Source organism: Mandrillus leucophaeus, unplaced genomic scaffold (genome assembly GCF_000951045.1).
Source record: "Mandrillus leucophaeus isolate KB7577 unplaced genomic scaffold, Mleu.le_1.0 Scaffold52, whole genome shotgun sequence".
Classification (NCBI taxonomy): Eukaryota; Metazoa; Chordata; class Mammalia; order Primates; family Cercopithecidae; genus Mandrillus; species Mandrillus leucophaeus.
In genome coordinates this window covers 1921102-1934157 of record NW_012105586.1, presented here as the reverse complement: position 1 = coordinate 1934157, position 13056 = coordinate 1921102, and the positions used below count along the sequence as shown (strand labels likewise).

The 13056-nt window shown below is 40.5% G+C and overlaps 1 protein-coding gene across 2 annotated transcripts in view; it reads left to right on the top strand.

The window, feature by feature from the left end:
• VPS13D (vacuolar protein sorting 13 homolog D (S. cerevisiae)) overlaps positions 1 to 13056 on the top strand; it is a 279483-nt gene that overhangs the window by 126198 nt on the left and 140229 nt on the right. For both annotated transcript variants that reach the window (XM_011996567.1, XM_011996566.1), the window contains 6 exons: positions 510 to 701; positions 1009 to 1135; positions 3069 to 3211; positions 7050 to 7180; positions 7399 to 7574; positions 12748 to 12871. In XM_011996567.1, coding sequence (XP_011851957.1) covers positions 510 to 701; positions 1009 to 1135; positions 3069 to 3211; positions 7050 to 7180; positions 7399 to 7574; positions 12748 to 12871 — 893 coding nt within the window. The remainder of the gene's footprint in view (positions 1 to 509; positions 702 to 1008; positions 1136 to 3068; positions 3212 to 7049; positions 7181 to 7398; positions 7575 to 12747; positions 12872 to 13056) is intronic.

Sequence of the window (13056 nt, the reverse complement as noted above, 5' to 3'; positions counted from 1 at the left end):
AGCACTGCTTCTCCTCAGCGTTCTGCATTCCACAGCTTATCACTTTTCATAACGAGTATCTACATTTTGCACATGGGTCCCAGAGAGTTCAAATAACTTGTTCCACATCACGAAGGTACTAAGGACAGACTGGAGTTTGGAAGCCAGGCAGTTTGGCTGCAGAACTGTGCCTCTTACCCTGCACTTGGGTTATTATGTTTCAGGCACCTAGCACAGGGCCTGAAGTATAGCAAACTCCTAAGAATCATAACTATTATTGATAGTTTTTTGATATTCGAACCCTTATGATTATGCAATTTAGGCTCCCTAGTGTGACTTCCAGGCCATCTGGTTTGCTTATATTGATTCTTCCCCTAGCTAGAGGGAAAGAGCCACTCTGATGAAGATTTTTACCAGTTAGATACTTAGTTATTGGTTTTTCCAAAAGGAATCCAGTTTACTTTGGCTGTGAGCTATTTTGACAAACTACAGTGAGAACTCTGAAAGTTAATAGTTTGTATCTTCTTTAGGGGTGTCACTGGAGAATTTCCCCCTCTGTAAAGAATTGCTCATTCCACCTGGAACCCAAAACTATATGGTGAGAATGCGACTCTATGACATCAACCGTCGGCAGCTGAACCTCACCATCCGGATTGTGTGTCGAGCAGAAGGATCCTTAAAGATCTTCATTTCTGCTCCATATTGGCTGATTAACAAAACAGGTACATACAGGGACTGCTCGAGTAGGTCTTTGGCGTTAGTCATGGGAATTCAGATTTATTTGCTTAGCTAACTAAATGGAGCCAATGCAAATAGATTACTTCAACAGTCTGAGCTGCTGAAACATTCCTGCTTCCATCATAAATGCTTAATCATGCTCAAAACTGTCCTTTTAGGCAAGGAACTGAGCCCACTAAATCGATTCAGTTTTCACTCTTTTCCCCCTTGATGATTTTGTTGGTTCACCATTTGCATCTCTTTCAGATAGACTGGGTGGTATTGCTGTAAACTTTTCTCTCCTTCCTAAAGGGTTGCCACTGATCTTCAGACAGGACAATGCCAAGACAGATGCTGCAGGCCAGTTTGAGGAGCATGAGCTGGCCCGGAGCCTGAGTCCTCTCTTATTCTGCTATGCTGACAAAGAGCAGCCAAACCTGTGAGTACAGTTATTTATGGGAAGGGGAAATAAGCTCCTAGGGAAGGGAAGAAATTAGTAAAGGCTATAATATATCCGTGTAAGTAGAAATATACTGTAGATAACAATCCTGACTTGGCAGGGGAATAGAACCATGACCTAATGGGATTTTTGGGGATCTAATTTCTATGTTATTTGATACGGAAAATAAACCATTTGGTTGGTTTATAATGAAAGCTAGTTTTATTTTACATGCATTGAAGTAGTTTTCCTATTCATAACTCTGCCAACGAAGAGAAAGCCGCGTGTTCTTCTCTTCCCTGCAGTTTTTCTTCCCTGTAAACTTTAGCACAGGCACAGGAGCTGGCATCAGAATGGACATAGACTGGTTGTTTGGTAAAGCCATCGGCCTCATTAATCCAATCCAGGATTTGTATCACATTTGGAAATTCATCCCTTTTACCCTTGAAGTAAAACGTGCCATTTTATGGTCTCAAAGCACTCATTGCATGTTTAAAAGCAGGGACAAAAACAACTGTGAAGATTAAATGACATGTGCTTTTAATGTATGGTAGGAGCATTAATTCACTTTTGTTCTTGGTTTTGACATTTTGCTTTTTACAAGAGTCTTTTAATAGAGCTCTAATCAAAGATAAATGGGTGTATCCAATAGTGCTAAAATGCCATACCGTGTTATCGGTAGAATTATGCTGACAGCTTAACAGAAAGTCTTCTGAAGTACCACACTTCAGTGAGTACTGATGTGTTTACAAGGGAAGGTTGGAGTGTAGATTAGTGTTTGAGGCAAGGAAAGAGGATTGATGAGAGTTCTGGATATTGTAGGGGATGCAGCTAGCCTCTTGGCATGTGCGGCAAGCCCAGTCTCATTCTTTTCTTGAAATGATTTGGACAGTTTTAGATTTAGGACTTGACATGTGTCACACAGTGTGTTTTATCTATGAATTCCACAGCTCCCAAAGCCATTTTCACATAGACCATCTCATTGGATTCTTTCCACCATCGCAAGGGTGTAGGCAGGGCAGGAAATATTGTTATATTTTAAGATGAGGAAACAGGCTCAGAGAGAGTGCTGCCTGCCCAAGTTTACATCCTTGTTAGTGGTAGAGCGGGAACACACATTCAGGAATTATGTTGACAAAATCTGTGACAGGACACTGACCAACTAAACAATGTTTTGCTATTCTAATAGTATCAGTCTGGCTGGGTGCGGTGGCTCATGCCTGTAATCCCGGCACTTTGGGAGACCGAGTTGGGCACATCCCGAGGTCAGGGGTTTGAGACCAGCTTGGCCAACAGGGTGAAACCCCGTCTCTGCTAAAAATACAAAAATTAGCCGGGTGTGGTGGCACACGCCTGTAGTCCCAGCTACTCGGGAGGCTGAGGCAGGAGAATCACCTGAACCCGGGAGGCAGAGGTTGCAGTGAGCCTAGACTGTGCCATTGCACTCTAGCCTGGGCGACAGAGCAAGATTCCATCTCAAAAAAAAAAAAAAAAGTATTAGCCTTTATAAGTAATGCATCATACCTGCATCTTCTGTACATATGCTTCTTGTGCTTTTTAAAATGGACCCTTGAAACAGCAGAGTCAGGAAAGGATTAGTTTGACTTGAATACTTGATTTTTAGGGTAATATTAGAAATTGTACCCTTTTCCTCATGTGTTATACTCATAGAATCCTAATGTTTTCTCCTAGAGCACTTAGTTGTAGATGTCAGTAAGTTTCACACACTGTTCCGCTGTGGCTGCCTCTAAGATCCAGCTTTAACCACTGATGAATTTTCTCACTGTGCTAGGGAATCACATGAGAGTGAGGAAGAGAGTCAGTAGGAGAGATGGAATTTGGGTGATAACTATATTAATGTTTCCCAGTTAGAACAGCCAGATAAGACTTTCTCGTGGATAAATATCTACATCTTTGCTTTTCTGCCCCACAGCTGCACGATGAGAATCGGAAGGGGAATTCATCCAGAAGGCATGCCGGGCTGGTGTCAGGGCTTCTCCCTGGATGGTGGTAGTGGTGTCCGAGCTTTGAAAGTCATCCAGCAAGGAAACCGCCCAGGGCTGATCTATAACATTGGTGGGTTACTTTTGGGGCAGTGGGAGAATCAGAACTGTTGGCTGATGACCTCAGGCCTGGAGGAATGAGTTGGCCATGCATTTTGGCCTGATTACAAGTGCTGATTTTCTCATTTGGCATTGGGTCAGGTATCTGTTCTCTGAATGCTACACTGATATCAACACAGATCTGTTCTCCTAGGGATCTGAGGAGCCACCTAAACACTGCCCTTTTGAGGTCTGTAGCTCTGTTTAATTTCAGACTCACCTGTGTCAGGAAAGTATCAGTTTGGCTTGAATCCTTGTTTTTCAGGGGAATAATAGGAACACTTAGCATGCCTTTCATCCTCCAAGTATTCCCACGCATTCATTAAAATTTGCAAGCCCTAAGAGGGTAGGAAGCATTGTTCTCCTTGAAACTGAAGGAGAGAGGTTAAGTGACCTGCCTAGATGCAAAGGGGAAGTCTGGGTCAAAAGTAGAATTAGGATTGGGGCATACAAATTAAATGCACTTGGTGGTTGTAGTAATTACAGCAATCTCCCGACTAACTTTGCTTATGGAGATGGGAAGGGTGGAAAGGGGAGGAGAGGATACTGTACCCATATGCCTCAGAGCCACTTGAGAACACTCAAAAGATTCTCTAAAGAGTTAAGATAATTTGATTGAAATATGAATCAGGGTGAAAATTGTAGCAATGTATCCTTTCAGTATATAATTTCCCAACATCTCAGAGCAATGTTTGGTTTTGAACATTGCAACACCATCTACGACTGCATGGTCCTGTAGAACTTCCGGTGATGATGGCAATGTTCTATTTTGCGCTACCTAGTAGTAGCCACTAGCCACATGCGGCTGCTGAGCACTGGAGAGAAATAAGGCAAGTATGGCTGAGGAATTGAATTTTTCTTTTTATTTAATTTTAATGAATTTAGGTTTAAATAGTCACATACGGCTATTGGCACCATATTGGACAGTATGCACATAGTCAGAGTTCCTTCCAAGAGCAAGGAAAAACTGATGTGATATCATTTACATATTTATCCTGAGTCCCATGGAGAGTCAAGGATATGTTTAGATGTCTAAGGATTTATTAATAAAATAATCTTCCAAGTATAGTTTCCTTTTTGGGTTTTTAATCATAGGTTTATATTCATTCTCCCTTGACACGTGAACTGTCTTCTTAAAGTTGACGTTAAGATTTTTAAAAGAAATAAACTTTATTTGATCTTGCAGCACAAGATAGTTATCTTAACTTCTTCTCACTTTTGTTTGCTCCACCCCTTGAATAGGCAAAGGCTGCTTCATGCTGAGTTTGGCTTTCTGCTGGGGTATTTTGCCCTTGATGTATTTTGCAAAGCAAGCTACCACAGGTTGGCTGGAAGCTGTAGTTGGGACAAATTGGGGTGGGAGGAGCTTGTTCCTTTTAAAGCAGCTGGCACTGAGAACCACAGAATTCTTGCAGAGGCCAGTTGAGCAGACTGATCAGACATACGCAGTGATTGCCCATAGACGTTGTTTTGCTAGGAGCATTCACTAAGGCTCATGGCATATGTTTTGAGGGCTAAGACTGTGGTTTAAGTTTTGTTGATCCACCTAGGGAAGAGATAGAAGGAGTGGCCTAAGATAGGACTTTATAATTCTTGAGGGTCATGAACTTTTGCCATGTCTTCCCACTAGGGAATTTGTGGAATCTCCTGCTTGAATATTTTGAAGAATAGGGTAGATAACTAGCTCCCTATCAGGAAAGTGTAAAGCGTAGTCCAAACTGAAAAACCAGGGACAGCCTTGCCAGGTAGCCTCACAGGGATCTCCAAAAAGAACAATTTTGTGCCTGTTGATCTTATCAGCTTATTGATTTATCAGGGGTTTCCCAGGGCAATATAAGATGTGAAGGGGGTGAGCTGAGATCCGGCCACTGCACTCCAGCCTAGGCGACAGAGCGAGACTCCGTCTCAAAAAAAAAAAAAAAAAAAAAAAAAGATGTGAAGGGGGAAAGAAGCCCACCTGTTTCCAAAAATTGAGTGTCTGTTTTCTTCCAGAGTACCCTAGACTCTTTCTGTAATATTAAGTTAGACACATCTTTTGTAATTAGGCTTTCTATTAGATATCACCTGACTATGATACTGTTGATTTCTGACAATGAAAGCTTCTGTGTATGTCACAGAAAGAAGTGATAGGGTATAGCGCCATATGCCAGTATTACATAGCGTTTCTTAGATACAGAGTTTTAGAGAGATTTTTGTGTGTGACTTTTCTTAGTCTTTCAGGTATTTTCAAGGCTTATGTTAAAGGAACATCAGAATTTTCAAGCCAGTTTAAGTGAATTACAGCACTAACAGATTGGATTATTTATAATTGGGATTATGTTGAGAAATCTGTGACACCTGGTTGTCAAATCCTAAGGTGGGGTTTTCTGTTTTAATGGTTCTCTTGATTCTTGATGACTGCTGAGTGGAGTGGACTCCTTGTACATGTCCCATCACAATACAAGCAAGCCTGATGAGGGTGCTGCTCCGGAGGCTGACCGCCTGGACTTGAATCCCAGCTATGGCACATACTAGCTGTGTGACATCGAGTCAGTTACTTAGCTTTCCATGCCTTTGTTTCCTCATCTGTAAAATGGAAATAATTAAAATATCTAACTTAGAAGGTTGTTATGAGGATTCAATATAAAGCCTTTGGTAGAGGGCCTAGCAAGTATTAAGAGATCAGTAATTATTATTATTGTTGTTGTTATTTTTATTTCTATGATAAATATTTTTATCAATGGGTGACCAGAGCTCAGCCCAGTACCTTGAATGTCATTGCTATATTTGTTGTCTGAATGAGTGAGTGAATAATTCATCCCACTGAATTTTTTATTTTTAAAAAGTGTCATCAGAGTTGTTAGGATAGTTCAGTGCTTTTCTTTATTTGGAACCAGCCGTCTTGAGATTTCCTTTGGACTGTTTTCTTATTTTTTCCTGGTACATAGTAGGCGCTGAAAACGGTTATTTTATAAATGAATAAATTCTTTTATTTATTTATTTTTTTGAGACAGAGTCTCGCACTGTCACCCAGACTAGAGTGTAATGGTGTGATCTTGGCTCATTGCAACCTTTGCCTCCTGAGTCCAAGCAATTCTCTTGCCTCAGCCTCCCAAGTAGCTGAGATTACAGGCGCCCGCCACCACGCCCGGCTAATTTTTGTATTTTTAGTAGAGACGGGGTTTCACCATGTCGGTCAGGCTGGTCTCTAACTCCTAACCTCAAATGATCCACCCGTCTCGGCCTCCCACAGTGCTGGGATTACAGGTGTGAGCCACCACGCCTGGCCATGAATAAGTTCTCTAATACTTAGCATTATGTTTGAGCTGGATTCTTTGGCAGTGGGCTAAAATAAAATACTAGACAAGAGTCAGTGGAGTTTAGAACATTACAGAATCCGACTAAGTAATCTGAAATTTCCACTATATCCTGTAAAAGTGGTAGGTTCTCTAGAAGGAAATTTTGTATCCTAGGTGTAAGCAAAAAAGTATCATGTGAAACTGTTGTAAGTATTCAGCTTCATAAATGGAAACCTAAGGTATGTGTGACTAGACACACTGTGAAATGGTACACACGTGTGAAGAAACTAGGAATTAAGGGGGTATTGATACTGCCTCTGAACCTTTTTAAGGCCTAAATGGGAATAAGGAGTAATAATACTTTGAGTACAATTGCTATTTTCATTACATTCCTAGAAGGTTCAATATCCTGTCTGGGTGAGAGAGTTATTTTCTCAGAGAAACTAAGTAACTGTGAAGGTTATTTATTTTTGTTAGACCAAGAGTTTTCTCTCTTCATGGTTAATTTATAAAAGTGGTTCTTGTTATTTGTAGGTATTGATGTCAAGAAAGGCCGAGGTCGATATATTGACACCTGCATGGTCATCTTTGCCCCCCGTTACCTGTTAGATAATAAATCATCTCACAAGCTTGCATTTGCACAGAGGGAATTTGCCAGGGGACAGGTGAGCAGTTTGGTTTTGAAGGATGAGAGTGCCTATGTAATAGCACGAATTTTAATGTCGTCTTCCATGAAGACTGTGCATTCTGTTGTGCGAGTAACTGCTCTGTAACTTTGGTACCCAGAGAGCTCCTGTTAGAGGGTAAGGCTCAGAGTAGGTACTCAGTAACACTTAATGTCATGAATCGACTTGACTAAAGCCCGTGATCCTGTGTGTTCTAGGGAACAGCCAATCCTGAAGGTTACATCTCCACCCTTCCTGGTTCCAGTGTGGTGTTCCACTGGCCCCGCAATGACTATGATCAGCTCTTGTGTGTCAGACTGATGGATGTTCCCAATTGTATTTGGTCTGGAGGCTTTGAAGTCAACAAGAATAATTCCTTCCATATCAACATGAGGTCAGTTTGAGACTCTAAATAGAGACAAAAAAGTAGCCCCTGTTTGAGATGCAGTACTGTAGTAACAAGCCGGTATTGCCTTTTGTAAAATGGGCAAAAATATTTCTGGCTCAGACAGAGGTCTTAGAACTTGCAAAGTCCGGGGAAGTGTGAGCAGATCATTTGATGGAATAAACTAAAGGAGGTGTTGCCAGTTTTGACCATGGTGTAATTGCTGTTGTCTAATCCAAAGAGTAACACTGAGCTCATATTTTGATTACCTGCAACTTTGAAAGATCTGTCTGCATTTAGATGGTAACGCTCATTATAAATATTTTTGTATTTTCTGACATATTTATATAAACCCTTCTTTCATTCGATGCTGTTCTACTAAATCATCTGACTTTCTATACCTAATGTGGTAACACTCAGTTCTTGTTAAGAAAAATTAACCAGGCCGGGCACAATGGCTTATGCCTGTAATCCCAGCACTTTGAGAGGCCGAGGCGGGTGGATCATGAGGTCAAGAGATCAAGACCATCCTGGCCAACATGGTGAAACCCCGTCTCTACTAAAAATCTGAAAATTAGCTGGGCATGGTGGTGTGGTGTGGCTGTAGTCTCAGCTACTCAGGAGGTTGAGGCAGGGGAATCACCTGAATCCGGGAGGTGGAGGTTGCGGTGAGCTGAGATCACACCCCTGCACTCCAGGCTGGCGACAGAGTAAGACTCCATCTCAAAAAAAAAAAAAAAAAAAAAAAAATCAGCCTTAACTAGCCCAGGATAAGGTCAACTTTCTTCTTGCTTTCATCATATACTTTAAAAAAAGTATTTAAAAATATTTTAAATTGTAGTAAAACAGACATGACATAAAATTTACTATTTTAACCATTTTTAAGTATTCAGTTAACTGGTGTAAGTACGTTTACATTATTATGGAAACAATCCCCCAAACTTTTTTCATCTTGTGAAACTGAAACACTGTACCCATTAAACAGCTCCTCATTCCCATGCCCCTCAGCCCCTGACCACCATGTTCTACTTTGTGTAAATTTGACTGCTCTAGGTACCTCATGTAAGTTTAATCATACGGTATTTGTCTTTTTGTGACTGGCTTATTTCACTTAGCGTAATGTTGTCAGTGTTCATATTTTTGTTTATTCGCCTATTAATGCACACTTGGGTTGCTTCCGCCTTTTGGCTATCATGAACTGCTACGAGCATAGGTGTATCAGTATCAGTTCCAGACCCTGCTTTCAGTTATTTTGGGTATAGATGCAGATGTGGAATTGTTGGATCACATAATCATTCTGGTTTTAATTTGTTGAGGCACCACCATGGTTTTCCGGAGTCGTTGCACCATTTTACTTTCCTGCCACCAGTGCACAGGGTTCCACTTTCTCCACAGCCTCACCAACACTTGTTTTCTTTGGTTTTTGACACAAGCCTTAAGTGATAGTCGCGCCTCTGTATAATGGGTGTGAGTTTAAATTCGTATTTCCTTAATGATTAGTGATATTGAGCATCTTTTCATGTGCTTTTTGGCCATTTGTATGTCTTCATTGGAAAAAATATCTATTCAATTCCTTTGCCAATTTTTGAGTTAGGTTGTTTTCGGATTGTAGGAATTCCTGTTCTAAGCATTTTATAGTTTTAGCTCTTACTTCTAGGTCTTTGATTAATTTGGGGTTAATGTTTGTGTATGGCGTAAGGTGAGGGTCCAGCTTCATTTTTTTGGTATGTGGATATTTGGTTTTCTCAGCACCATTAATTGAAGAGACTCTCCTTTCCCATTAAATGATCTTGGTACTGTTGTTGAAAATCATTTGACCCTACATGTGGAAGTTTATTTCTGGGTTCTCTATTCTATTGGTCTGTATTTCTTTATGCCATTACCACCCTGTTTTGATTATAGTTGCTTTGTATTAAATTTTGGAATAAGGAAATGTGAGACCTCCAACTTTGTTGTTCTTTTTCAAGGTTGTTTTCTCTATTCAGAGTTGCTTAGATCCATATGAATTTCAAGGTGGATTTTTCTGTTTCTGCAAAAAATGCTATTGGGATGTTGATAGGGACTGCATGAAGTCCATAGGGTTTTGTAGTATTGACATCTTAAAAATTATGTTTTTCAGTCCCTGAACATGGGAAGTCTTTTCAATTATGTCTTTAATTTCTTTCATCGGGCCGGGCACAGTGGCTCACGCCTGTAATCCCAGCACTTTGAGTGGGCGGATCGCAAGGTCAGGAGTTCCAGACTAGCCTGACCAACATGGTGAAACCCCATCTCTACTGAAAATACAAAAATTAGCCGGGTGTGGTGGCGTGCACATGTAATCCCGGCGACTCAGGAGGCTGAGGCAGGAGAATCACTTGAACCCAGGAGGCGGAGGTTGCAGTGATCTGAGATTGTGCCGTTGCACTCCAGCCTGGATGACAGAGTGAGACTCCGTCTCAAAAAAAAAAAATTTCTTTCATCAAATGCTTTTGAAGTTAAAGAATCTGAAATCAGTGCTATTTGAACATGTTTAGAGGCAAAATTTAATCTTTTATACTTTATGGTCGGCTCTTTATTGAGAACACTTACTACAAAGGAACAGAAATACGGTAATTTAACAATAGTTGTTCCAAAATAGTTCTTCAAAATAGTGGTTTTGTTTTTGTTTTTGTTTTTGTTGGAAATAGAGTCTTGTTCTATTGCCCAGGCTTGAGTGCAGTGGTGCAATCATAGTTCACTGTGACTTTGAACATCTGGGCTCAAGTGACCCTCCTGCCTCCAGAGTAGCTGGGACTACAGGCGTATACCACCATGCCTGGCTAATTTTAAAAAAAAAAAGAAAAAAAGAAAAAAATGTAGAGACTCACTATGTTTCCCAGGCTGGTCTAGAACTTCTGGTCTCAAGTGATCCTCCTGCTCTGGCCTCCCAAAGTGCTGGGATTACAAGTGTGAGCCACCGTACCTGGCCCCTAAATAGGACTTATATTTGACTTTTAAATGTATTATCTGATTCCGTAGTGAGCCCTTCTTCATTATACTTTGCCCCGGCGTTTTTTAGTGTAAATTGGATCTGGATATAGTGGTTTTTAGGCTATGTTTTTAGGAGCTGTTGGGTTTTAAGGAGGTGACTCTAGTGCCCAAGGGGGTCTACTGGGTAGGGCTCTACACTCTCATCCCTACCTCAACCAGCACTTTTGTCTGTTAGCATAATGCGCTCCCTGTAAGATTTTATTTGGGTGAAGGAGTGGGGAGGGAAAAGGGATTCTATAGCTAAAACCACCATTGTTTTTTATATTCCCTGGGTAGAGGTAGGGAACATCTGTTGTGTGAGAATTGGAAGCCAGTTTGGAGGAGGAGGGTGATTTGTGTAATTTTTGTTAATCCTTTTAAAATGGTTTTAACGTGCAGTCCTAAGAGCAGTCCTAAACTACTGCGAACAGACCTATGCCATCTATTTAATTTACTTTCTTCACCTTTTCATTTGGAAACAGTTGAAACTATAGGAAAGTTACAAGAGTAGTAAATGAATATCCCTATATCTTTTACCTAGATTTACCAATTTTCAGCATATTGCTACCTGTTACTTCTCTCTTCACATACATGAACACAGATTTTCCTTTCTGAACTATTAGAAAGTAAATTAAAGTCATCATGATACTTAAGCCATAAAAACTTCACTCATCACCTAAAAATAGGGACATTTTTCTAATTAAATATAATACTGTTATCACATACTGATGAAATTTAACCTTGATATGTTTTCTAATAAATAGTTTTCATAGACTGAATGAATGACTGAAATGTCCTTCATAGCAACTCCCTTCCCGTTGATCTAGGATCCAGTCAAGGATCATTTATTTTACTTGGCTCGTGTATTCTCTTGTCTCCTTTAATCTAGAGTAGTCTCGCTTTGCCCATTTTGTCTTTAGTGACATTGACATTTTTGAAGACTCCAAGCTAGTTTCTTGTGGAATGTCCTATTTTCTGCATTTGGGCAGTGATTTCCTGTCTGTAGATTTGGGTCAAGTATTTCTGATTACTACCTGTGTGATGCTGTGTGTTTTCCACTGTGTCACAGTAGGATGCCTGTGATGTCTGTTGGTCTCATTATTGGTGGTGGTATAAGTTGCTCATCACCTGGTTAAGGTGGTGTCCAGCAGGCCTCTTTTTTGTGAAGTTTCCTTTGTTCTTTGTAAATAAGAATAATCCCATTGAGGGAATAATTTAAGACTAAGTGAATATTCTGTTTCCCAAAAACCTTTCATTCAATGGTTTAATGGTTCTTGAATCACTTATTACATTGGTGGTTGCAATGCAGATTATTAAAAAACTAATTATTGCCTGTAATCCCAGCACTTTGGGAGGCCGAGGCGGGCAAATCACGAGGTTAGGAGATCGAGACCATCCTGGCTAACACGGTGAAACCCGGTTTCTATTAAAAATACAAAACAAAAAACAAAAAAAACTAACTGGGCATGGTGACGGGGTGCCTGTAGTCCCAACTACTCCGGAGGCTGAGGCAGAGAATGGCAAGAACCCAGGAGGCGGAGCTTGCGTTGAGCCGAGATCGCGCCACTGCACTCCAGCCTGGGCGACAGAGCGACACTCCGTCTCAAAAAAAAAAAAAAAACCAAAAACCAAAAAACTAATTTTGTTTTTATTTTTAATTGAGGTGAGGTCTCACCGTGTTGCCCAGGCTGGTCTCAAGCTCCTGGGCTAAAGTGATCCTCCCACCTTGGCCTCCCAAAGTGCTGGGATTACAGATGTGAGCCACCATGCCCAGCCAGAAATGCTGATTTTTAATTCTCTAATTTCCTCTACATTTATTCACTGATAATTTTCTGTTAAGGTAAACTTTTCATTTCCTTCAGCGATTTATTTATGTATAAATGTATGTATATATACACATACACACACATACATACACGTACATTATATCCATCCATCCATCCTCTTCTGTACAGCAGAATATCAGTGTATAAATGTTGAAGAAATGGGAGAATTAGAAAATCACCATTTTGTAATCATATTACCAATTTCTACTTTTTTCAGATGATGAAAGAACACACAGTGGGCTGTAAGTTCAGTGATATTGACTGAGGCCCAAACAGTGTTGTGATTGTCAGAAATATGAGAAGTAAGTGGATTGCATCTTGTCTCCTACATTTTATGTAGCCTCTCTTGTTTCCTTGTCCTGCAGGGATACCTTGGGAAAATGCTTCTTCCTACGAGTGGAAATTACTCTCCGAGGAGCTACATATAGGATCTCATTTAGTGACACAGATCAGTTACCTCCTCCTTTCCGAATTGACAACTTTTCTAAGGTATCAAGTGGAGTTGAGAGCCAGTTTGACTGTTTCATGTGTGGGAGGGTGGAGTGTGTGCTGCCCTTCACACAATGGTACAATACCTTTTCAAGTTGGGTTTCAAAGAAGCTATGTGGATAGGTTCTTTATATCTGGACAATCCTAGAAATCCTTACCATTAAGAGGTGTTTTCTGCTGATTAT